This window comes from Coenobita brevimanus, chromosome 51, assembly GCF_032717465.1.
Source record: "Coenobita brevimanus isolate Jiangsu-jjx chromosome 51, ASM3271746v2, whole genome shotgun sequence".
NCBI classification, from domain to species: Eukaryota; Metazoa; Arthropoda; class Malacostraca; order Decapoda; family Coenobitidae; genus Coenobita; species Coenobita brevimanus.
In genome coordinates, this window is record NC_137004.1 from 37,923,820 (window position 1) to 37,951,234 (window position 27,415).

Below are 27,415 nucleotides of genomic sequence, written 5' to 3' on the forward strand. Positions count from 1 at the left end.
TTCTTTTTGTCTTAAATCATCCATACTTATGTGCAGGCACGAGGAGTAGATACGTCAGCATTGTGGAGTCGTGTTGCAGACTTGGTGATCAAGACAGTGATTAGTGGAGAACATGATATTGTTGTTCGCACCCGCAGGAATGTAAGGTCAAGGTCAGTCATTTTCATTCGCAGAATTTCATAATGGATCTGGATTTCAATTAATCATATGTATTGACTCACTTGATGAAGTGCTGCTCTTGGGTGTCTGTCCTTTCCTCTTCTCCATCCTTTTTCCCTTTCATCCTCTTCTGTCTTTCTTTCCTTCACACTTTCCTCAACATCCTGCATATGGTTGACTTTACACTCCCTCTTCTGGCTTTCTTTCCTTCATTCTTTCCTCTTCCATCTGCCTGTGGGTGACTCTGCACTGAGTGACATGCCAAGTGGAGTACAGGAAAATCATTTACTATGGTAGATGGTAACCGTATAACCAGATTTTGGCCCCTGGTGGTTTAGTGGGTAATTACCACGCTCCAATTGGATTGAGCCAGTGAAGGTTTATATCCAGGGGGTGGTTAGGGTTTTTGCTTACGTAATACCACTAAGGGATGAGTGAGGCTGCTCACTCTCATCTTAAATGTCAGGACCAGCTTGCCCAGCCCTGGGCTCCTATGCTTCTCATGGGGCAACGTAGGATTGGATGATGAATATATATATATATATGAGTGGCTGGTCACTCTCATCTTAAATGTCAGAACCGACTTACCAAGCCCCGGGCTTTTATGCTTCTCATGGGACAGCATTGGATTGGATGATGGATGGATATATATACAGTATACACATATGGAAAGTTTTTAACGCTCCATCTGGGAATCGAACCCGAAACCTATAGATAGAAGTCAGGCACTGTTACCGCTACACCATGGCGTGATGATACATCATCATATGAGTTGGGGTTGAAATATATCCTCCCATAACAGAAGTAAGGACCAGATGGAAAGAATATTTTGAAAGTCTGATGAATGGGAATAGAGAGAGCAGAGCGGCTGTAAACATGATTGGTTTTGGGGGTGTGCAGAGAAGGAATGCAGTACTAGGAGACGTGACACTTGCACAGGTGAAGAGTGCTGTGAAGCGGCTGAAAAATGGGAAAGCAGCTGGGGTTGATGAGGTGTATGCAAGATGCTTAAGTGTAGTGGGGAGAGTGGAATGAAGTGCTTGTTGGAGATATGTAAGAAGGCATGGATGAATGAGACTGTGCCAGCAGACTGGAAAAAGGCTGTGATTGTACCCCTGTACAAAAATAGAGATGAGCGATGTGAGTGCAAGAATTATCGTGGCATGAGTTTATTGAGTGTGGTAGGTAAGGTATATGGAAGAATTATTGTTGAGAAGAGAGAGATCATCAGTCCTAGTGAGTGATGAACAGGGTGGTTTTAGGAGTGGCAGAGGATGTGTGGATCAAATATTTGCAGTGAGACAGATAACAGAGAAGGCTTGTGACAAGGACCATAAGTTGTTTATGGCATCCATGGATCTGGAAAAAGCATATGATGCTAAAGGAATAGGTGGACACTGATTATGATGTCCAATTTAATGCTAGTGGACAGAGAAGAATTGTGTAAGGTTTTGCTCATGTACGGTGTAGATGGTAAGCTGGTAGGTGCCGTCAAGAGTTTTTATGATGGTAGTGAAGCATGTGAAAGGGTTATTGGGGATCTGAGTTAATGGTTCATGATCGGTGTGGGCATGCGACAAGGTTGTGTGATCTCCCCCTGGTTGTTCAATATATATATATGGATGGGGTGATTAGAGAAGTAAAAACACGAGTAATGGAGAGAGGGATGATGTTGGTAATGAATGGTGATGGATGGAATATCTCAAATGTGTTGTATGCTGCTGATGCAGTACTGCCTGCAAGTACCGGACAAGAACTTGGTAGGCTAATGCAGAGTTTCGCTGGTGTCTGTGAGCGTCGTGCCTTGAGAGTAAATAAAAGAGTAAAGTGATGGTTATTGAGAGAGAAGGTGACCCAATGCGGGGTTACAGTGAATGCAGAGAGACTGGAATTGGTGAGAGAGTTCAGATACCTGGGTACAGGGATAGAAAAGAGGAAAATGTGCAAAAGAAGTGGAAAGTAGAGTGACACAACAAAGAAGAAAAGTAGCTGGTGCAATGAAGGCCTTGATAAGAAACAGAGGCTTGAGTGTTGCAGCTGCACGAGGCTTACATGAAGGAGTGTTAGTGCCAGCTTTAACATATGGATGTGAGACTATGGTGTGGCATGAAAATAAAGAGTCAAGAGTAAGAGCAGTGGAGATGGGACTGCTGAGGAATGTATGTGGAGTACTGAGGGTGGATAGGATACGAAATAATGTGATTCGTGAAAGGTTTAGAGTGCGAAAGTTGGTGGACACCAGAATCGAAGAGAGTGTACTGAGATGGTATGGTCATGTGGAGAGAATAGATAACAATAGAGTGGTGATAAAGGTATATCTGAGCGAATTTGCAGGAGACGAGGTAGGTCAAGGAGAAGATGGAGGGATATGGTGGATGAGTGTGTGAGGAAGAGAGGTTTGGAAGTTGGTGAGGCTAGGGGACTGACGAGATCAAGCTGGCTGGATGAATATTGTGAGAAGAAGCACATGATCAGGGATTTGGCACCCCATTTTGATGTGGCAGCATCCGGATTGACTTTATCGGATACTTTTATGTGAAACTACAGAATGTTGTGAATGTTTTTGGTGTATCAGATAGAGGCAGGATTCCAGGGGCTTGAATGGTGAGCGAATGGAATCGTGGCCCATTGAATTGGGCAAATTTGGGCTATCTGGACATTGCTACGTCTCACCTTGCCTTAGAGTAGAAAAGGAGTTCTGGATGCTGCTGCTGATGATATACGGTAATTTAGTCTCTTGATCTCCCCCCCCCCCAAGCTACTGTATACTAAAGCTTTAATTTTTTCAAGTAATTTATATGTAATGGATGAGCAGGAAACATAGAAAAGAGTTTAAGGTCCATGTCTGCAATGGTATGTTGTCTCTAAAGGTGGGCTCTGTGCAGTTTTCCTCCATCCCATTTAATCCACTTGTCACCATGACTTAGTAACCTGATGTGTTTGTGTATCCTCCCCCCATAGGTACTCTTGTCATGAGTTGTTTGGGTTTGATGTGATCCTGGATGAACGACTGCGACCATGGCTGTTGGAAGTAAACATCTCTCCCTCACTACACTCTGCCTCTCCCTTGGACCACTCTGTCAAAGGACCTCTCATTGCTGATCTTCTCAACATGGTAGCATTCCACGTCCCCGACAAACTCAGTCAACAGCAGCAGGTGGGGTTCTTATTTAATTTGAGTGACTAGAATTAATGTAAGTCATCATTATTGTCATTCTCATCAGGACCTTTTCTTCCCACCAATGGATTTGCTAGGTAGGGTCCAAAAGGCAAAGAAAAAGAAAGCATGAAAGAGAATTAAAGCCATTCAGACCCCTGGAATGACTCCACCTCACAGACCTAGTTTTTTTTTTTTTTTTCCCCCCCCAACACCGGGCATAGGCTGCACAGCCTGCTCTCAAGGCCCAGTAGTCCTTATACATACCATGCACCTCTCCATGTCACCACTTTGGCACTAATACCCACCGTCCATATCGAGTACATGCTAGGGCTGTCTCACACAGGACTGGTGTATTAGTATTAGCGGGGTATGATAGTGGTAGGTGGTGGCGACCATCATCCACTCACTTGATGTAGTGCTGTCTACTTCTTCCTTAGCCTTTATCATCTTTTTTCTGTGCCTGCCCTCCTGTCTTCCTCTTTCTCCCAACTTCACTGTCACTTCTTATTGCTTTTCTTTCCTTTACGGGTGGCTTTACATTGAGTGACAAGCCAAATGGTTTCCTGTAAGCCAAGAAACCAATTACAATGCTGGGTGGTAACCATATAAATAAACCATACGTGCTCCCTATGTGTCAACACGTGGGTTGGTGGAGGGTCAGTGCCCCTCCCTGTAAAACTAATAACTCAAAGTCAAATGGCCACCTCTTACGGGATTATGGCGTCTGGCAATAGATAGATAGATTTTTATGACATGTCAGTGGGTCTTCTGATAGATCAGTAAAGTCTGATGTTAAGAAATTCAAAAACTTAAACTGTTCCCTGCCCCAGCTGGGATTTGAACCTGGGTCCAGTAGGACTGCAGGCTACCTCTCTAGCGATTGATCCACTGCCTCCCCCAAATATCTTTTTGATATTTTCTTTATATATATATATATGGTGGTAAATGGGGACAATCACCATCCACTCACTCAGTAGTGCTGCTTTGGGTGTCTGCCCTCACCTCTGTTCCTTCCTTCCTCTTCTGTCTTTCTTTCCTTCATTCTTTCCTCATCCTTCTGCCTACGGGTGACTTTGCACTCCCTCTTTTGTTCTTTCCTTCATCTTTCCTCATCCTTCTGCCTATGGGTGACTCTACACTGAGTGACAAGCCAAATGGTTTCCTGTAGCAACACCAGGAAACAATTTACTATGCTGTGTGGTAACCATATAACCAAATTTTGGCGCATGGTGGCTTAGTGGGTAATTAAGGCGCTCCAGTCGGATTGAGCTTGAGTAGTTTTATATCCAAGGGATGGTTGGGGTTTCTTGCTCAAATAATGCCACTCAGGGATGAGTGAGGGTGGTCATTCCCATTTTAAATGTCAGGACCAATTTGCCCAGCCCTGGGCTTTTACTCTTCTGATGGGGCAACATAGGATTGAATGATGGATGGATATATACTGTATATGTATATATATATATATATATATATATATATATATATATATATATATATATAAACTAAAATGCAAAAGTGAAACAGTCCAAATAGGCGATGGTGCAAGAGAGGTGCAACCTCACTCGACAGTGGTCAGAAGCAGACTGACTGTGTTTTGCCTTTGGCCCGAGTGTCGGGACAACGTTTGAAGGCTTATTTTCCCATGAAATTCCCACAAAAGTTCCCACATGGGGATTAAATTCTCACAAAATTCCCACAAATTTAATGGCTGAAATGTCCTTCCACAAAAGTTCCCTCGAAAAGCCAAATCTCCCACAAATTTGTGGGAAATTCCCACAAAGCGGCAGTGCATCGGGACATCTCCGTCTGAGTTCGACTTACTGGAAATTCCCTCTTCTGCAGGGTTGACTCATTGAGGTTTAACTGTACTTTTGAGTTGCATCCGACTGCGGTCATGATCATAAGTGGCAGGCAGGCAGCGTTCCCAATGCTAATTGTTATTGTTTACAGCTTCTGTTTACTGCAAAAATACATATATCATGTTGTATAATAGTTTGCTACCATTGATGCACTTATTTCATCTCGATCCCAAGTCTACAGCCTGTTTTCTTTTTGTAATGCTAAAGGAATGTGTGGACCCTGATTATGATGTCCAATTTAATGCTAGTCATGGCAAGTTTCGTACGGTTTAAAAACCATTTTTCTTCTCCTGATATCAAAGTCTGTGGTGAGGCTGCTAGTTCTGACCTGAAGGCAGCTGAGGCATTCATGGAGGAGTATGCTAAAATTATTCAGGAGGGAGGATATTTGCCTGATTCATGCATATTATTAACTTAAAAAGTGTTTGGACATATGTGTGACTTCTTGTATGTACTGTGTATCTGACATCTGACAGTACTGTATTGTATAATTATACATTTTCAACTTACAACCACTTTTGACTTATGATGGATCCATCAGAACGTCACCCCATCGTTAGTTAAGGACTACTTGTAATTTTACTAGTACAGGTTCCAGGCATTTTGTCCTTCAGAATTGGGGCCAGAAGTCTTTCAGAATTTTAGGACCTCTTCAAAACTGACTTGAACTTTTTATATCTTATGGCAGTGCAGTTCCAAGTTACCTGTGTCATATAAGAAGATGCACTTCAAATCCACATTTTTTCAGGAAAGTAACATGTTTGAAATAAAGTATACATATCTTGGATACTACAAACAGCATTGGCATTCTTTTTAGCTGAGTGATCTCTCATTGCAATATAGCTTCATTGTTGAAGTGGATAAGAAATTGCAGTTATCTCAGAGGAGACGTAAAAAACCAAATAGAGCACCAGTAAAAAAAAAAAAAAAAAGTGCAGGCCTTGGCACTGGACCTAATAAGAATGATGATACAGTTTTGAAAGAGTCAGTAGTTTAGTCCTTCATGATTTTGGTACATCATCATCATTATTTTGGTACTTTCTTACATAAAATTGGAGTGAAATAAGATCCAGACACAAGGAAGTACAGTACAGTAATCCTGCATTTTTTGCGGATTTTTTGTCTACGGTTTTGCCCTCTCACGGATTTTCTTAGCATTAATAAGTTCAACAAAAATATCCTTGAATATACAGAAAAAAAAAAAAATTGAAATTCCCGCAGCTTCCAATTGTAGCGCGGTAAACTCACGCCACCCTCTGTCCCTTTCCCGTGGCCCCTCTGCCAGTGTTACCATATCTAGCATAATTTTATTCTTTTAGCATAATTTTGATCAAATTTTCGAGTCTGGAATATTTTTTAGCATATTAGAAGTTTTAGAATCATTCTAGCATAATTTAGAATGGAATGGAATATTTTTAGAATACTGTAATTTTATAAAAGCTACAAATCAGAGAGAGAGAGAGAGAGAGACGAATAAGGTAAGATGTTTGAATAGTTGGTTACTTTCAATTTGGGCTTGGTTGGGTTGGATTAGGTTAGGTTAGGTTAGGTTGGATTAGGTTAGGTTAGGTTTTAGGTTAGGTTCGGTTTGGTTCGGTTAGGTTAGGATAAGTTTGAGCTTTGTACTTTACCCATGAAACCTAGGTTTTTCCAATGGATTTTGGTTTGATTCATTCGATTTTCAGCTTCATTTCAGTCGGAAATGACCATTTTCTGTGTTTCCCCCCCTCCCTATAACTCCCGATTCCCCAAAGATCCCTCATTATTTCAGGGGGATGGGGGGGGGGTCATATCTCAAAATCTGGTTATTTCCGACGGAAATGATGCTCAAAATCGAACGAATCACATCAAAATCCATCAGAAAAACGTAAGTTTCGTGGGAAAAAGCAGTATGGGTAGATACCGATATTTATCCTCTTACTGTATGTAGGTTCATTTTAATATTTTCATAGTAAACAATACATAATTAATATGTTGCACGAATATGTATAGAATTTTATCATTTAGCTTCAAGTTAGCATAATTCATTTTTTACTTGGAACAAATATGCTCAATCTAGCATAATTTTTTCATTGCCCTAGCATAATTTCGTTGTTTGGATATGGCAACACTGCTCTCTCCCGCATTCTTCAGTCCACGCCTGACTGCCTTAAGTGGCTGTTGTGGTTGTAACCACACTATGATATGAGCCTCTTGCCTCCCACTTGCTTTCCACATGGCCCCAGGACGTAAGCCAGCCTCACCAAAGGCTAATAATACAATTAGTAAGAACTCCAAAGTGACAAAACGATCAAGTTATGACCTTAGCAGAGAAAATTGTGTTACTGGACAAGCTAAGAAACGACTGTGTGAGTGTTTGCTATCACCAGTTAATGCATCTTTTTATTTTGTACTGTTTTGTTAATAAATGTGTAGATAATTGTGTATTACAGTACGGTGTTTACGTTTTTCCTTCATAATGGAGTACTGTATGTGCTTTCAATCTTGTAAGAAGGTATTTCGGGATGAGTATGGAGGTTTTGGGACAATTCGCAGTCACAACAAACACAAAACAATTCGCCTTCATTAATGAAGATAGCTATGGGTGACACTAGAATATAATTCAAAGGCGACTACAGCGAGGAAGAAACAAGTTAATTATTGACTAAAGGTGCAACTAATAAATAATATCCAGAACCTACGCTACTGAACATAGACTTTGCTGGATCCCCCTGAAATATAGTTATTAAAGTATTGATTAATTAATAATAAGTATATTGATGAAAGTATTGATTAGTATATTTATAGAATGGCGGGGAATCGTCCAGGGTGCGAATTGTTCTGAAGGGGAATCGTCCATGTTTTGACGGGGAATTGTCTGACGGCGAATTGTCTCGCAATCAGTATGGACATGGACTGTGTGATGGGCAGCATGGTGGACACAAGTGCAAGTTTTCAATTGTTAATAGAGTATTCGCGGAATTGACTTTTCGCGGGGGTTACAAGAACGTAACTACCGCAAAATATGCGGGATTACTGTACTGGTACAAAATTAGGCGAACTGTCAGTAGAATGCCCAGTGAAATGGGACACACAATCATTTACAAATGAGTCAAACCCCCCAGAGTCCCTGATTTGGTATGTGTTGTATATTGATTTATAGATTTACAGTGTGTGAATTAATAATCAATATCCTGTTTTAGCTAAAATATGGGTTGGTTCTTTAAAAATTAAATATGGCTACTTCACAAGTAGTGGTTGATGGGAACGTGCAGTAAATTCTCGCTTGATATAGTGTTGCTTGCATCATCCTTCACATCTGTCATTCTTTTTCTGCGTGTACCCTCCTCTCTTCCTATTTTCTTCCATCCTTTCTATCACATTATTACTCTTCTGTCAACTTCAGGTGGCTGTACATTAAGCAACAAGCCAATAAATGATTTCATGTAATCTAGGAAACTATTTATAATGCTGCCTGGCAACCATAATACGAAATAACTGGATGATGTGAAGCCTGTTGTGGTGCCCCTTTTAACTGGGTGGAGATGCAAATGTAGTGTCCAACCAGGAACCAGACCTCCACACTAATCCCCACACCCTGCTGTGGCGAGGCACTTGTCTGTCACAAAGGAACATCGGCTCACTGCACAGGATGGCCGCAGAAGTGATTATTTGCCTGTGGTTAATGAGTATATATGACCAGACAGACTGGGGCTGAAAAACAAAAGCAGCTTCATAAGCTTGTTCTGAAGCATTCTTTGTAGGCCTTAATAATTTGCCTGATATTTTTCAGACAAGCCTTTTGGCAGACTTCAGTCTGGGAGACAAAGTGTCTGGATTATGTCTGGACCGACGATTGTACACAAGACTTCTCACCGCGGAGGAGCAGGTCAGTCTTGGGTTGTCTCCCTGTTGTGTAGTGCATAATTTGTAGTTCTCTTTAGAGTATGTGGATTCTAACCCTTATGGTAATTTTCTTGTACAGTGCTACCAGAGGTATAGATCAGTCTCGTACAATGTGTAATGGTCATTCTTTGGGCTCAGGTCCCACAGGAGGTAAGATGGGAATGACTCACCCTTGCCATATTCCATACCTTGTTTTCTCACTTATCCATTTATTTTCTTTTTCTACCTCACTCCCTTCCATCTGTAGATACAATCACATATATCACCACCCTTTCTGTTTCTGTTCTCATTACATGACCATACCCTTCTAAGCATACTCCTCTACCCTGTTAGAATTAGACTTTGTTTCCTGCTGTAGTATCTCACAAATTTCATTTTGTGTATCCTTTCCACTCCTTGCAAACCTACACACATTTCTGTAAAGCTACTCTTGCTCTTTTCACATGGATATCATGTCTAAGTTTTGCATCCATATTTTAATGTGGACTATAACATACCATGCAGATCTTTTGTTGCCACAGTACTCAGTCTTATGTTATATGTCAGGGCATTCAGAGCACCAGCTACTTTTCATCCCCACCTGCCATTCCATAATTAGTTTTTACTTCCATAAATAACCCATTCATTTGAGCAGATGATGTTTGTTCTCTTTCTAGGTGTTTTTTGCTACTAGACCCTCCTCAGATTTATAGTCTGAACCACTCACTTAAGAAGTCCATCAATTCATACACTTGCCTCACTACCTGCATAAAGGCTCTTCATAACATTCAGCATAAATCATCCCTGTCTGCATTGTCAGATGATTATTATCTAGATTTCAGATTACTGTAAATACCTTATGTCCTTGTCACATGCCTTCACACTCTCCCTTACTTCAGATATTTGATTCAGACATCCCTTCTCATTCATAAAACCATTCTGTTCATTGATAAGCTTATATTTTTTATAACCTCTATATCTTCTGTGCAACTCTCGGCAAACTTATCGTATCAAAATTTTTCACCTATTTTTGGTCACATTCACTTTAAGGTACAGTCACAACTTTCTTCCACTGCACTGGTACAACTTCACCCTTCCTGGTTATTTGGCGTATTTATTTCACACACAAAAAAAAAAAAAAAATGATAATAATAATAAAATGCAGCATCCCCCAAAATAATAATAATAATTAAATGCAGCATCCCTTCATTTTATATACCTCATCAGCCCCTGCTGCCTTCCCCTTTTTCACTTCTTGGTATTCCTAATCTCTACAAATTTCATTTTCTCTGACCTCACATTATTTTCTTGGAGCCTTCGTGACCAGTAAAGTTTACTGCTGCTCTGATTTTGATATTCTCTTTCATCAGTTTTTCAAAATAGTCTTTTCTTCTTTTCCTTAGTAGTCTTCCATTAGTTTGCCTTCAGTGATTTATAAATGCATAAGAAAATGTTTGTCATATTATTATCATTCCTATGGTCCCTGGTGCTAGATGATGTAGGTATATCTACCCTGAAAGAACTCAGAGAGCCTTGCCCAGAATCTTATACCTTGTACTGGTAAGTATACTGTAGTGCCATGATGAAAATTTATATCTCATAATTGTTTACTTTTATTTTCAAAGTCAGCCAAATGGTGTAATGTATACTAATGTCCATACTTGCACTGTTTCATGCAGTCAAAGCACATGTCAGTCAATGGCCAGGCAAGAAGTGAGTACTTGAGCACAGCTTTGGAGAAGCTGACTCCAGATGACGTTCGCCATCTTATCACTGCCGAAGATGAGCTGCACCGTGCCGGCAAGTAAGTAAAGGAATTGGGAGTGTAAACAGTAATGAGAATTTTCGTTATGCATACGTTTACTTAACCTGTGGATTGCGAGCCACAGCTCAGTCTGAGAAATGTTGCATTGTGAGCCACAGTTCAGGCTTGGTAGCGTCGCATTGCGAACCATGGCTCGGGCAGTGCTGGCTGTGCATCACCTCTAACTACTCGACCCCTACGCAAAGACGGAGAGAGATTTTTTCTTTTCACCAGATGATGCCCTGAATGTGTATCTTCAAGTTTAAATAAACAAAAACTAGAATTTTTTTTTTTTTTTTTTCTTCATTTTTTGCACACCAGGGGTGGGATTTAAAAAAAAGGGTAATTGCGCAATCCACAGGTTAAAAATCAAATCATGATGCCATGCTTCCTCAGAAGGATTTCCCATAATGAAGTTGGTCATGGTACAGTTGATGTTTTGAATGAAATTGTCAGACATTTAAGAAGATTTGTAGCAGTGTACGTACACTGAGTTTCCTGGAGTGCTAAACTGTGTAGAACTTATATTTGAAATGTGTAAAATGTAGATGTGGTAGTGGGAGTGCTCACCATCCACTGACTTTTGTTCATCATTATAATCCCAACCTCTTTTCAACCCAAAGATGCAGTAGTTGCAGATGATAAGGATGGCAATTCAGTTTCACTGAAAAAAATGAAGCAGATCTTGGAGTGGTGTTTTATTTTAGTAATTCAGAACTTTGAGATTTGATGTACAGATACTTCAATATTATATTAGGAAAAGGACAAAGGACAGGTTCACTGTTACCCAGTGTTTTTTAGTAGCTTGTTAATTGTTTGTAGCCTCCATTACAAAGCCATCAAGTATTAGATCTGAAGTCTATCTATCTAGCTATTGCCAGATGCCTTAATCCCAGTAGGGGTGTCCACAAACAAACCACCTCCATGTTGCCTTGTTCCCTGCCAATTCCCTGCCCTCCCCCCAGATGACACCTCTCATATACCTCTCCACTCCGTCCCTCCACCTCCCGGCCTCCCCTTCCCTCTCCCCCCCTCCACCTCACTCACATAAACTCTCCTGATTAGTCTCATACTCTCCATCCTCTCCACATGGCCAAACCACCCCAGTGTATTTCTTATAATGCATTCTATCACATCCACATCCACACCACAACACTCCTTCTCTTCCTTGTTTGTCAGTCTGTCTCACGATGTAGCTCCACATGCTCCTCTCAGATAACTCATTTCTGCTGCTCTCACTCTTTACTTGTGTCCTTCCATCAAGGTCCAAGCTTTGACTTACATATGTTAGAGTTGGTATCACAGTACTATCATGCAGTGACTTTTTTACTTCTATGCCCAATTCCTTATTTCTTATCATCACTTTCAAAGAACCAGCAACCTTTCTTTCTTGTACACTTTCAAGCATTTAATTCTCCAGGCTTCCATCATTACTCATCACACTATCCAAACACTTAAATGCACTCACATTTTGCATTACCTCATATCCAACCTCACTGTGCATTCAGTGACTTCATTTGTCTCGAAGACCATAACTTTACTCTTCCCTACATTCTCCTTTAGATTCATTTTATTACACACTCTCCCAGACTCGTTCACCAAGCCTTGCAATTCCTCTTCGTCTTCACTTAACAATACAGCATTATCTGCAAACAACAGAAGAGCAAGTTTCCAAACCCTGCTGTCTCTCATTACGGCCACTCCGACATCCACTGCCCTACCTTGTATCTCTTATAACTCCATCCAAATACTGATTAAACAACCATGGAAACATGACATATCCCTGTTTTAATCCAACATTCAGTTAGAAAAATTCACTCAGTTCACCATCCACACGCACTGCAGCCTTTGCACCCTCACACACACTCTTCACAGCATTCTACAGCTTATCTTGTACTCCATGTACTGTCAATATTTTCCACATTCCTTGTTTATCCACTGTGTCATATGCTTTTTCCAAATCCATGAAGGCCACATACAACTACTACTGCTTCTCTAGAAACTTTCCACCAGTGACCTAAGGATGAATATCTGATCTGCACAACCTCTTCCCTTGCTGAAACCTCCCTGCTCATCTCCAACTAATTCCTTTGTTATTTTTCCTTAACTCTATCAATAAGTACGGTATCTTAATATAAACTTTTCTTGGTACACTAAGAAGACAAACACCCCTATGATACCACACATTTCTTCCCCCCGCATTTCCTTTGTCAGTCTTTCTATCTATCTATCTATTGCCAGATGCCTTAATCTTGTAAGGGGTGGCCACAAACAAATTGCCTCCATGTTGCTCTGTCTGCCATCATTTCACTGCCCTGCTCCCAGCTCACACCCCCTGTCTCTCTTAGGCCGCTTTCACACGAGGCCACCGGTGACCGCAACTGGTGTCCCACTATGAAGGGGCCGGCAACTAGTGTAGCCGTATGAAAGCTCTGATTTGAAAAAATGCTTTACAGCGAGTGGCAGCAACCGCCAGTGGCGGACACTAGTTGTGCAAGCGAGCCACCGCTGGGAGCTGGTTGCCGGCCGGGTAACTGCAGTGGCCTCATATGAAAGGCTCCATTGAAAACTACAGGAGGCAACTAATTGCTGCCACCGGTGGCCTCGTGTGAAAGCGGCCTTATACCCCTCCACTCCATCCCTCCATCTCATCCTTGGCCTCCCCCTCCCTCTCCATCTCATCCTTGGCCTCCCCCTCCCTCTCCATCTCACTCACATACACTCTCCTCATTAGTCTCTCATTCTCCATCCTCTCCACATGACTAAACCACCTCAGTGTGTTTCTCCTAACGTTTCCTATCACATTCACATCCACACCACAACGATCCATCACTTCCTCATTTGTCAATCTCTCTCTCCATGTAACTCCACAGGCTCCTCTCAAATAACTCATTTCCACAGCTCTCACTTGACTTCTGTCCCTCCAGCAAGGTCCAAGCTTCACTTCCATATGTTAGGGTTGGTATCACAATACTCTCATGTAGTAACTTTTTCACTTCCATGCTCACTTCTGTGTTTCTTATTACTGCTTTCAGGGAACCAGCAACCTTTCTTCCTTGTTGTACTCTTTCAAGCATTTCACCCTCTGAACTTCCATCCCTACTGATCACACTACCCAAGTACTTAAACGTACTCACATTTTCCATTTCCTCCTCATCCAGCCTAACTGTACATTCACTGACTTCTCCTCTCTCGAAAACTATAACTTTACTCTTCCCTACATTCAGCTTTAGATTCTGTTTCTTACATACTTTCCCAAACTCAGCCACCAAGCTTTGCAGCTCCCCTTCGTCTTCACTTAACAACACAGTATCATCTGCAAACAACAGTACAGGGAGTTTTTAGACACTGGCCTCTCTCATTAGGGCCGCTTCAACATCCACTGCCTGACCTTGTATCTTTTATAACCCCATCCATATGCAGATTGAACAACCATGGAGACATGACACATCCCTGTTTCAATCCAACTTTCAAATAGAAAAATTCACTCTGTTCACTATCCACATGCACTGCAGCCTTAGCATCCTCATACATACTCTTCACAGCTTTGAGCAACTTCCCATTTACTTCATATATTCTTAATACTTTCCACAATCCTTGTCTATCCACCCTGTCATATGCTTTCTCAGAATCCATGAAGGCTGCATACAACTTCTTTCCCTTCTTGAGAAACTAATCCACTAAAGATCTAGGAATGAATATGTGATCTACACAACCTCTTCCCTTCCTAAAACCTCCCTGTTTTTCTCCAACTGATTCCTCTGATATTTCCCTAACTCTGTCAGTAAGTATCCTACCATATACTTTTCCCATTATGCTAGAAGACAAATGCCCCTATGATTACCACATACTGTACTTCTTTTTCCCCTTTGCCATTGTACAGGGGAATAATTATCCCTGACCTCCAATCTTCCGGGACTCCACCTTCCTCCCAGGCCAATCTACACATCTTCCACATCCATTCTACTACTCTCTCTCCCCCATGCTTCAGTATTTCACCACACACTCCATCAATTCCTGGGGCTTTCCCCATTTTAACTTTCTTCATTGCTTCCATAACTTCCATTCTACTGATGTCTTCATCTCTTCTCACATCTCTTCGTCTCCCAGGCATTCCCAGCCACTCATACTCGCATTACTTTCATTCTCTATGTTCAACAATTCGTTAAAGTGTTGTCTCCTTCACACTTTTTCTCCCTTCTCCACTAGTAATCAGTCATTTTTATCTTTTATTCCCCAACTAACTTCCTTGGCAACCTGTCTAACTCTCTTTACCTCTTTCCAGAACAATTTCTTACACTCCCTCCACCTTACACTCAAATTCCTTCCAAATTTCTCATCCACTCTCTTCTTATTCTCTCTTACTAATCTTTTCACTTTTCTCTTCCTCTCTACATTCAACTCTCTCTTCCACCTCTCAGATTCTTCCACGCTCCCGTTTCTCATCCACTCACTATATGCATTCTTCTTTTATGCCACAGCCTCTCTAACCTCTTTATTCCACCATGCTCTTCCCTTTGTACATGGGAATTATTCCTGTCTTCCAATCCACCGGGACTTTACCTTCGTCCCAAGCCAATCTGCACATCTTCCATATCCATTTTAGAGCTGTCTGTCCCCCATGCATCAGCATTTCACCTCAAACTACATCCATTCCATAGGTTTTCCCCACTTTGCTTTTCTTCATTGCTTGCACCACTTCCATCATACTGATCTTTTCCTCCTTTTTCACGTCCTTCCATCTCCCAGCCATTCACCTGTCATTTATACTCGCATTATTCTTGTGGTAGGCTGGGGCACTCACCATCCACTCACTCGATGTAGTGCTGTTCTCGGGTGTCTGCCCTTTCCTTTCCTCTCTCCGTTCCTTCCTTCCTCTTCTGTCTTTCTTGACTTCATTCTTTCCTCATCCTTCTGCCTGCGGGTGACTTTACACTCCCTCTTTTGTCTTTCTTTCCTTCATTCTTTCCTCTTCCTTCTGCCTGTGGGTGACTGTACATTGAGTGACAACCAGGAAACCATTTACTACGCTGGGTGGTAACCATATAACCAAATTATGGCGCCTGGTGGTTTAGCAGGTAATTACAGCGCTCCAGTTGGATTGAGCCGGTGAAGTTTATATCCAAGGGGTGGTTGGGGTTATTGCTCATGTAATGCCACTCAGGGATGAGTGAGGCTGGTCACGCTCATCTTAAATGTCAGGACCAAATTGCCTAGCCCCGGGGTTCTACGCTCTGCATGGTGCAACGTAGAATTGGATGGTGGTGGTGGTGGACTTTCATTCTCTTTGTTTAACAGTTCATTAAAGTGTTCTCTCCATCTGCTCACTTTTTCTCCCTCCTCCACCATCAGTCCACCATTTTTATCTTTCCCCTGCCAACTTCTTTATCACCCTGTCAAACTCACATTTCCTTCTTCCAGTACATTTCTTTCCAAAATCATCCTCTCTCTTCCTACTCTCTCTTACTAATCTTTTCCTTTCTCTCTTCCTCTCTGCATATAACTCTCTCTTCTGTCTCTCAATTACCTCCATGTCTCTGCATCCTATGCACTCATTATATGCTTTCTTCTCATGAACCACTGTTTGTCTCACCACTTCATTCCATCATGCTGTTCCTTGCACCTCCTTTTGCTTTCTCTTCACCCCACACACTACCTCACGTGCTGCACAGCTTTCTTCTATGAATATTTTGCATGCAGCTTCCACCTCCCCCATCTGCTCCAAATCATATTTACTCAATTGCCTCTCCATTTCTCTTTTATATTCTGCCTTTTTTCCATCCTCTTGCAGCTCCCTCATCTGCTCCAAATCATATTTACCCAGTTGCTTCTCCACCTCTATTACATTCTGCCTTTTTTCCGTCCTCTTGCAACCTTTCTACCCTCCTTCCACCAACTTGCAACCTTTCTACCCTCTTTGTATGAACTACTGTCTCCTGTCCTTCTCTCCTTCTATTCATCCATCTCATTTGTACCTTGACTTTCACAACCACCAAGTGGTGGTCCGAAGTCCACTTCTCCAACCTCTGTTTGCTGTTGCATCCATTACATAGCTTCTCATTCTCTCATTCATAGACTCATAATCATTCATTGCCTTCTGTTCATTCGGTTCACCACCCACCCTCATCACTCGCCACATATACCTGTGGATCATTTTGTGCTTAAAGTGAGTATTGGCTATCACCAATCCTCTCCCTGCACAAATGTCCTGTAGAGCACTGCCATTCTCATCCAGTTCTGCAGGCCACACACCCCACTCACCAACTACTCCATCCACCATCACATTCCCAGCTTTTCCATTCATATCTCCCGTCAAAAACACTCTCTCATTCCTCACAAACTTTTCCATGTACACTTCCATTTTCCCAGAAGTCTTCTTTCACTCTGCTTACACAGTTATGAAGTACTGTATTGAAATTGGTTTATAATTAGTTCAGTATTATAGTTACATGGTAAATAATGATTACTAACATGAGTCAACAATTGTCAGGTTCTCTCGTATCTTCCCCACTGCTGAAACACATCAGTATTTTGGGTTCATGGAGAAGCCTCGATACTACAACCGATTGATGGATGCCTGGGAAACTGCTTACAGCAGCAACAGAGATGCAGGTACAGTACTGTTATCATCTAAAAACGTAATGACTAGTGTTGTTGGTAAGTAATACATCATCCTCTTATTTCCCATGAATATCAGTGAAGTGTGATGGGTCAAGCAAACCCATCAACCACAGACAAGTAATCACCACTGCAGGGCCATACCATGCAGTGACAAAAAAAAAAAAAAAAATGCAGTGGGCACAAAGAACATTATGGTAAAGTGGAATAAAGTCATTGTAAAATAGAAAAATTACAGTACCGTACAATAAGCTAGAATAAAACCATCAGCACTCACAATTCAACCATCCCACATCGGTCTTACCCAGGATCTCCCACTTCTCCAGAGTCATCACTGCCCTCTTCCTTTTCCTTGGTGGAGGGGCCATCATCACACACTCTAGGAAGAGGCATGCTAGGAATAGCAAGGCCTGAAGCAGGTAGGAAACAGCCACAAAAGCCACCATGTGTGCTGCCATAACAACTGTCTCAGAGGACCTGCTCACTACGCTGTGGCCTTGCAGGAACTGAGAATGACTAAGAGAATCTGTAGTGGTCACTGGGTGAACTACCCACCCAAACAGGGCAGCGCAAGCGGGTTATTCCTGCCTGGCCAGGTGCAAAAATGTTCATGCGGCCATAATTTCTACCCAGACGCAAGCATTTTGTCTGGATATTAGGAAAAAATGTACGAATAATGGTTTCGAACAGCCAGATCACAGCGTCCGGGTAAAGACCGTCCGGATAATCAAGAGATTACTGTACTGCATCTCTAGCAGGTAATAGAGAGAAAGAGGGAGGGAGAGGCCTTCATGCAGTGGCACTGATAAAACCAGGCAGCTCTCTCCAGCTTATGCAAATGTCCCTCTTCTTCTTCCTTGTCCTACAAAAGGATAATATTGGGCTGCAGGAGGACAGCTGTACCATGAGCCAAAAATGTGCACATCCAGATGAGACGATAACAACAACAACCACCACCACCTCTTAATTATTTGCTACTGTCCCTTTCATCAGGGTTTTCACACCATTATTTACTTTATCCCCTGACTTATCCTTGGCCACCACATTCTCCTACACTGCTAGCTCCAGTCTTGTTAACCACTATGTTCTTCATTGTCATTCATTTGTGTGCTTTCTAATCCCCTTTTATGTGTTAGCTCTCCACTTTTCCCTACAGTTACCCTTGTGTTTAATGTATGTGAAATAAACCCCTTATTTCCAGGTTTTGTTGTGGATTATTCTGTGACACCTGTTTTAGATATATTGCTAAATATTTTTTTCGCTTTTCAGCAATTGAGCGTCTGGAAGCCTTGTGTATAGCAAAGTATCACCTCAGAGTACCCCAAACCTTCAAAATGCCAAAGGTATGAAAAATTATGTTGTGCATTTGTAGTTTGAGGCTTTTTTTAATTTAGTGAAACTTTGATTGGTAGTAAAAAGGGTGAAGATCATCCTTGCATTATATTTGGTGTGCGTAAAACACAATAGCTATGCATTTTGTGTTTGCCTCTGATAGGTACTGCCCTGAAATGGTGCATTGGGTGAAGTAATTAGAAGTGCATAATTTTGGTTTACAGTACATTGTGGTATAGTGATTTGTGCTTGATTTTGTTCTGCAAGAGGTGGAAGAATATAAGAGAGTGTGGATCTGTTGGCTCAAAGATTGTGTGGGTAAGATTGGAGTTGGACTACAAATGTGGGCAAGTGTGTGTGTGTATGTGCCAACGCAAGATCGTGCAGGTAGAGTAAGAAGAGATCTGGACAAATGTGGAAGAGTTTGAAAGGAATGACAGAGTATTTTTTATTGGAGATATGAATGGAAAAGTAGGGAATGTGAAGGTGGATGGAGTAGTTAGAGAGTGGGGTGTGCCAGCAGAAGTGGATGAGAATGGCAGTGCTCTAGTGGACATTTGTGCAGGGAGGGGGTTGGTGATAGCCAATACTCTTTAGATGCAAAATGATCCACAGGTATACGTGGTGAGTGATGAGAGAGGTGGGTGTTGAACTGAATGAACGGAAGGCAATGATTGATTGTGTGTATGGATGGTGGAATGAGAAGGTGTGTAATGGATGCAAGAGCATACAGAGGTTAGGGGAATGCACTTCCTGACCACCACATGGTGGCGGTGAAAGTCAGGGTTCAGATGAAATGAAGGAGTAGAAGGGAAGGACAGGAGGAAGTAGTCCATACAAGGAAGGTAGAAAGGTTGCAAGAGGATGGAAAAAGGGCAGAATGTAAGAGAGAAGTGGAGGAGTGATTGGGTAAATATGATATGTAGCAGATGGGGGATATGGAAAGTATGTACAAGATATTCCCAGAAGAAATCTGTGGAGCATGTGGGATGGTGTGTGGGGTGAAAAGAAGACGAAAAGGGGTCCAAGGAATAGCATGGTGGAGTGAAGAGGTGGGACAGGCTGTGATGCAAAAGAAGAAAGCATATAGTGAGTGGATGACAAATGGAGGCATGGAGAAAGTTGAGAGACAGAAGAGAGGATTATACGTAGAGAGGAAGAGAGAGGTGAAAAAATGAGTAAGAAGAGAGTTGATGAGGAATTTGGAAGGAATTTGAATGTAAAGTGGAGGGAATGTAAGAAAATGTTCTGGAAAGAGGTAAAGAGAGACAGGATGATAAAGAAGTAAATTGGGGAGTGAAAAATAATAATGGTATGTGCTAGTGGAGAAGGGAGAAAAATTGAGCAGATGGAGAGAAAACTTTAAGGAATTGTTGAACGTAGAGAATGAAAGTAATGCGGGATAAGTGGCTGGGAGAAGGAGGGAGGTCAGAAGAGAGGGAGAAATCAGTAGGATGGAAGTAATGAAAAAAATCAAAACTGGGAAAGCCCAAGAAATTGGTGAAGCGTGCGGTGAAATGCTAAAGCATGGGGAAGAGATAGTATTTTTTTTTTTTTTTTTTTTTTTTTTTTTTTTAAAACAACAGAGTAAGGAAAAACAAATGAATAAAAAAAAAAAAAATAATCCATACACCAGATTACTGGTGTCCTCTGATCATAAAATATCTGTAACAGACTTGAACAGCCGTGGGTTGAAATTTGGAGGGAAACAACTCTGGGGAAGGGAGTTCCAGAGAGATGCAGTTCGGGGAATGAAAGAATTCTGATAGGCAGAAGTTCTGCAGTATGGCTGAGTGACATTCCAGTCATGAGCGCTGCCAGATGCCCGAGTAGCACGAGGGAAGACATGGAGAGGTGGCACCATGGATGCAACTTCGTCTGAGCATTTGCCAAAAAAATATCTCTAAAATAGTGCAAGGGAGGCAACATTCCTTCTTACTTGCAGGGGAGGTAGTTTATTTGTAATGGCAGGGTTGTTCCACTTCCTTCAGCCTGTGGGTGACTTTACATTGAATGACAAGCCAAATGGTTTTGTGTGCACCAGAAAACCATTTACTACGTTGGGTGGTAATCATATGACCAAATTTTGGCACCTGGTGGTTTAGTGGGTAATTATTGCGCTCCAATCGGATTGAGCCGGTGAAGGTTTATATCCAAGGGGTAGTTGGGGTTGATTGCTCATGTAATCACACTCAGGGATGAGTGAGGCTGGTCACCCTCATCTTAAATGTTGGGACCAACTTCCTAGCTCCGGGCTCTTACGCTCCTCATGGGGCAATGTAGGATTGGTATGATGGATGGATGGATGTATTGTTCTGAATTTTATCTGGTTGTTTTAATGCAACCTCTCCACATCCATTCCACAAGGGTGAGCAATATTCAAGCTGAGAGTGCACATGACTCTTGTAAATTATAGCCAACTGCTCATCAACAAAGAAGTTACGGACTCTGTACAATAATCCAAGTTTCTTTGAGGTGGTTTTAGCAAGTGATCTAACATGAGAGGCCCAGCTGAGGGCATTGTTAAGTGAGACACCAAGAATTTCAATACTTTTGGAGATGGGAATATTAGTGGCAGTGATGGTAATATATGAATCTGGTAATATCTGTCTATTAGTAAACTGTATATACTGTATTTAGTTTTACTAGCATTAAAAGAGACAAGGTTGTTTTGTCCCCATTCATTGATCGTAGATAGGTCTTGATTTATGGAGATGGCTATATTGAGTTGAGAGGTAGAGATAGACTTTGTAAATGGATGTCCGAGTGTGAATGAACTATGTAGTGTTGAGTCATCTGCGTATGAATGGATGGGATTGTGGGTGACAGATAAGAGATCATTAATATGAACCAGGAATAGGGTTGGCGCCAGAACTGAGCGCTGCATCACGCCAGCGTTAATTGAGTGGAAATTGGAATATACGTCATCTACTTTTACTCTTATTTTTCCTGTCACCAAGATATGAAGAGATCAAAGGAACAAAAGACGTTAGTCCATAGCAAGGGAGTTTGGACAGCAGGGAACGGTGCCATACTCTGTCGAAAGCTTTAGAATTATCAAGAGCTACTGCATGAGTTTCTCCATGTAGATCAATTGATTGATGGATGGTATGAGTTAGGAGATTGAGTATGTCAATGGTGGATCTTTCGTGGCGAAAACCATTGTGTCAGTCACCAATTAAGTTGTTGGATTCAAGATGTTTAACAATGTGCTTATTAATTAAAGTTTCAAATACCTTACCAAGAGAAGATGTGACATCTATTGGTCTGTAATCAGAGGGGTCAGAGGAACTTCCTTTCTTCGGAATTGTGTGGACCTAACCGTCTCCATATATATTCACTTCCATCAATAGCATGGTCATCAGATCTTTCCCACCCCAGGGTAGGGTGAGTTAGGTTCCAGAGAGCTATGGGGGAAAAAGGTAAAAAGAAAGAAAGGTTTGAGATGCCTCTACCAACCAGAGTTTGCCAGACTGAGTGGCCACACTTCATTCATTCACCATTCAAACCCCCAGAATCTGGGCTCCATGTGAAAGGTAAAAAAAAAACATTTCACACAGTTTCATACTTGACTGTTACTTCATAAATGTGCGTCACACCTGCCAGATGGTCAGTCTGTCATCTATAAAGTTAAAAAGAGGATGCCAAACCCTTGTCATAAACTCGTTTGTGCATAATTCATCCAACCAACTTGATCATCTGTCATGTAGTATCTGACTAACTCCACTGTACCTGTACCTTATTTGTAGTGACAGGCTAAAGAGACTATCAAATACTTCTGGATGGCTAGTTTTCCAGATTTGAGAAGCAGACTGAGGTTCTCTTTAAAGGTAAACTTCAGTGGTGTGGCTACAAGGAAAAACTGAGGGAAGATAAAAGTCGAGAGATGTATGAAAATGCATTTGGACTGAAGGTGATTGACAGGCAGATGTAAATGGAAGCTTAAACTAGAGGCAGGGTTTAATGGAGGATGAACAAGGCATTGATGAGAATGAAAGGAGAATGAGAGACAGATGTGAATGGAAGGAGAACGAGAGGCAATTGTGAATGGAAGGAGAATTAGAGGCAGATGTGAATGGAAGGAGAATGAATGGCAGATGTGAATGGAAGGAGAATGAAGGACAGATGTGAATGCAAGGAGACTGAAGGGCAGATGTGAATGCAAGGAGAATGAAAGGCAGATGTGAATGCAAGGAGAATGAAAGGCAGATGTGAATGCAAGGAGAATGAAAGGCAGATGTGAATGCAAGGAGAATGAGAGGCAGATGTGAATGCAAGGAGAATGAGAGGCAGATGTGAATGCAAGGAGAATGAGAGGCAGATGTGAATGCAAGGAGAATGAGAGGCAGATGTGAATGGAAGGAGATTGAGAGGCAAATGTGAATGGAAGGAGAATGAGAGGCAGATGTGCATGGAAAGAGAATGAGAGGCAGATGTGCATGGAAGGAGAACGAGTTGCAAATGTGAATGGACAGGTAATGAGGTCATAACGGGAAGAGACACTGAGAGAGTCAAAGGGTTGAAGATTTAACTGGGGAATGTTGGGTAAACACTGATGATGATGATGATGATAGTGTGTTACTGTACACAAGGGTTAAGAGTTACAAGATAAGATTATTGGATGAATTGCATGAACTTAATTTTGAATTAGAATGATAATTAGATGGACAGTTCATTTTGTCTTAGCAAATTATGAACTGCATTGATGATAATATGTGTGTGTGTGTGGGGGGGGTTGCCCATCATCCACTCAATCAGTGTAGGGATACCTTATGGTCTTTACACTGAGTGACAAGCCAAATGGTTTCCTGTACCCAGGAAACCATTTACTTCTCTAGTAACCATTATAACGGGTTTTTGGCCATGTTAAGTGTCCCCCAGATTCATATATACATACATCATCTAATCCTGTGTTGCCCCGTGAGGAGCATAGGAGCCCAGGGCTAGGCAAGTTGGTCCTAACATTTAAGATGAGAGTGACCAGCCTCACTCATCCATGAGTGGCATTATGTGAGCAATAAACCCCAACCACCTTTGGATATGCCTACACAGGCTCAATCCATCTGGAGCAACTTGATTACCAACCAAACCACCAGGCGCCATAGTTTGGTTATATGGTTACCACCCTGGGTAGCAAATGGTTTCATGATGTAAAGGAAGCCATTTGTTTTATTAACTTCTCCCCTATCTAAAATCACTTAATCATGACAGTTGTTTCCGAGAGCCCTGGTGAGCCCAATGCCTGCCCAGGGCCCCAACCAAATGGGCAGATTTGCATGGCCATGTGGATTGTGAGATATGTGAATGAGGAGAGCAAGAAGGTGGAAGTGGTGAATGTGTTCAAGAGTGCAAGCTATGCCATGTTGGCTTTGGGTGAAACAAAGGTGAAAGGGTGTAAAATGGAGGAGTGGATGGATGTGAAATCCAGTATGTAAGAGCCGGCATGAATGGGCGAGGAGGGTGCAAGGAAGGAGTTGCTTTGTTGATGAATGAGGTGTGGCAGAGTGGAATGAGAGATTACAAATGTGTCAGCTCAAGATGTATGTATGTCAAGTTCAAGTTGAGCAGGTGAAAGTGACAGTGATTGTAGCGTATGCACAGTGTGATGACTGGAATGAGAGAAAGACAGGTTTTGGGATAAGCTGGATGAATCAGTGGATGAATGCCCAGGAGTTGTAAAGAGATCATAATGGGCGATATGAATGGAAGAGTGGGCACTGGTTCTGAGGATGACATAATGGGTTGTAATGAAGTACCAGGAGAAAATAATAATGGGAAGCATCTGCAGGATGTGTGTCAAGAAAGGAGGTTGTGCATTTGTAACTCGTATTTCAAACACAAAGATGCACACAAATACCTGTATACATGGTATAGAGGGAACGGGAATTGTGTTGAAAGGAGCCTGATTGATTACATGCTCGTAGAGAGGTCAGTGCTGGGAATGGTTACCGGTACAAGGGCCGTGAGAGGACGATGTGGAGGTCTGTGAGATCATATGATTATGGTATGCAAGATCAAGCTGAGAGGAGTGAAGTGGACCAGGAGAGAGAGGAGCAGTCTGGGAGAAAGACTCAAAGTCAAGAAGCTGAGGATCAAAGAAATGGCAGATGAGTAGAGGACCAAAGTAGGGGAGGAGTTGGAATCAGTGAACTGGAATGAAATGGATCAGGACAGCCTGTGGATTCTTATAGGGATAGCTTAGTTAGGAATGCTAAAATGGTGTGTGGTGTAGCAAAAGTAACAACAAAGAAGGAAGGTACGGCATGGTGGGATGAAGAGGTAAAGAGAGCAGTGAAGAAAAAGAGGAAGAACTGGCTAGAGTGGTTATAGGACAGGGGTTCAGTTGAAATAACTGAATATACTGAGAGCAAGGAGCATGTAAAGAGACAAGTGAAGAGGAAAAGAAGAAGGTAAATGATGATTTAGGAAGAAAAATTATTACAAATTACTCAGAAAACAGGAAGCTATTCTGGAAACAGGTGCAGAAATGTAGACGTGACAGTGGAAAGAAATGTGAAAGTCTGAAAGATGAAAGTGGTAGATTATTAACCCTTGGAATGAAGTAAGGGCCAGATGGAAAAAACTGTTTGAAAACCTGATGAGTGGAAATCGAGAGAGCAAAGCAACTGTTAACGTGATTGGTGATGGGGGTGTACAGAGAAGGAGTGCAGTGCCAGGAAATGTGACACTCGCACAGGTGAAGAAGCTGTCTAGCCTCTGAAAAATGGGAAAGCAGCTGGGGTTGATGAGGTGTATGCAGAGATGATTAAGTGTAGTGGAGAGAGTGGAATGAAGTGCTTGTTGGAGATATGTAAGAAGGCATGGATGAGTGAAACTATGCCAGCAGAGTGGAAAAAGGCTGTGATTCTGCCCTTGTATAAAAATAAAGGTGAACGAAGTGAGTGCAAGAATTATCGTGGCATAAGTCTATTGAGTGTTGTAGGGAAGGTATATCAAATAATTATTGTGAGGAAAGTAAGAGAGAGAAGAGAAGTCCTAGCAAGTGATGAACAGGGTGACTTCAGGAGTGGCAGAGGATGTGTGGATCAAATATTTGCAGTAAGACAGATAGTGGAGAAGGCTTGTGAGAAGGACTATACTGTGTTATGGCATTTATGGATCTGGAAAAAGCATACAACAATGTAGACAGAGAAGGATTGTGGAAGGTTTTGCACATGTATTTTGTAGATAATAAGCTGCTAGGTGCTGTCAAGAGTTTTTATGATGATAGCAAGGCATGTGGAAGGGTAAATGAGCATTTATGTGAATGGTTCACGATCAGTGTGGGTGAGTGACAAGGTTGTGTGATGTCTCCACGGTTGTTCAATATATATTTTGATGTGGTGATGAGAAAAGTAAAAACACGAGTAATGGAGAGAGGGATGGCATTAGTAATGAATGGTGATTGATGGAATATCTCAAATTTGTTGTATGCTGATGATGCAGTGCTGCTTCCAAATACTGTACCAGACAAGAACTTGGTAGAGTAGTGCAGAGTTTTGCTTATGCCTGTGAGCATCGTGCTTTAAGAGTAAAAAATCAAGAGGGAAGGTGACTCCCACTGTGATGTTACAGTGAATGGAGAGAGACTGAATTGGTGCGAGAGTTCAAATACATGGGTACAGTGATAGAAGAGAGAGGAAAATATGCAAAAGAAGTGGAAAGTCGAGTGACACAAGGAAGGAAAGTAGTTGGTGCTATGAAGGCCTTGATGAGAAACAGAGGCTTGAGTGTTGTAGCTGCACAAGAGTTACATGAAGGAGTGTTAGTGCCAACAGTAACATACAGATGTGAGACTATTGTGTAGCATGAAAAAGAAAGGTCAAGAGTGTGAGCAGTGGAGGTGGAACTGCTGAGGAATGTATGTGGAATACAGAGAGTGGATAGGATACGAAATGTTGTGATTCATGAAAGATGCAGTGGGAGGAAATCAGACACCAGAATCGAAGAGAGTGTACTAAGGTGGTTTGGTCATGTGGAGTCAATGGATGACAATAGAGTGGTGAAAAAGGTTTATCAGAGCAAATTTGGAGGAGGGAGGAGACGAGGTACACCAAGGAGAAGGTGGAGGGATATGGTGGATGAGTGTTTGAGGAAGAGAGGTATGGAAGTCGGTGAGGCTAGGGGACTGACAGGAAATCGAGCTGGCTGGATGAATATTGTGAAAAGTGCTTGATCAGGGATTTGGCACCCCATTTTAATGTGAAAGTTTTCGGATTGACTCTATCGGATACGCTTGTGAAGCTACAGGATGTGGTGAAAGTTTTTTTTGGCGTATCAGATAGAGCTAGGATTCTGGAGGCTTGAATGATCAGTGAATGGAAGTGTGGGGCATTGGATTAGGCAAACTTGGGCTGTCTGGACATTGCTACTCCTCACCCTGCCCCAAGATGGGAAAGGTGGTCTGGGTGGTGATGATGATGATATATATTTATATATTAATGAGTGAGGATATCAGAGTTTCAATATTTGTATTGAAAGTATTCAGTACATTGCATACATCATTGTTACTACCAGTTGTTTTCTCTATGCAAATAACAATATTTTTATCTTAATTAGAATGATAGAGTTTGGTTTCAATCCGGTTTTTTAATATAATAGAGTTATTATGCATCTCTA

The 27,415-nt window shown here is 41.8% G+C and overlaps 1 protein-coding gene across 1 annotated transcript in view; it reads left to right on the forward strand.

Annotated features, from left to right (window-relative positions):
* LOC145400115 (tubulin polyglutamylase ttll-4-like) overlaps nucleotides 1-27,415 on the forward strand; it is a 69,070-nt gene that overhangs the window by 27,542 nt on the left and 14,113 nt on the right. Inside the window, exons 9-14 of the mRNA XM_080272626.1 lie at nucleotides 37-152; nucleotides 3,121-3,316; nucleotides 8,951-9,046; nucleotides 10,722-10,846; nucleotides 17,337-17,458; nucleotides 18,734-18,807. Of these exons, the coding sequence (XP_080128752.1) occupies nucleotides 37-152; nucleotides 3,121-3,316; nucleotides 8,951-9,046; nucleotides 10,722-10,846; nucleotides 17,337-17,458; nucleotides 18,734-18,807 (729 nt within the window). The remainder of the gene's footprint in view (nucleotides 1-36; nucleotides 153-3,120; nucleotides 3,317-8,950; nucleotides 9,047-10,721; nucleotides 10,847-17,336; nucleotides 17,459-18,733; nucleotides 18,808-27,415) is intronic.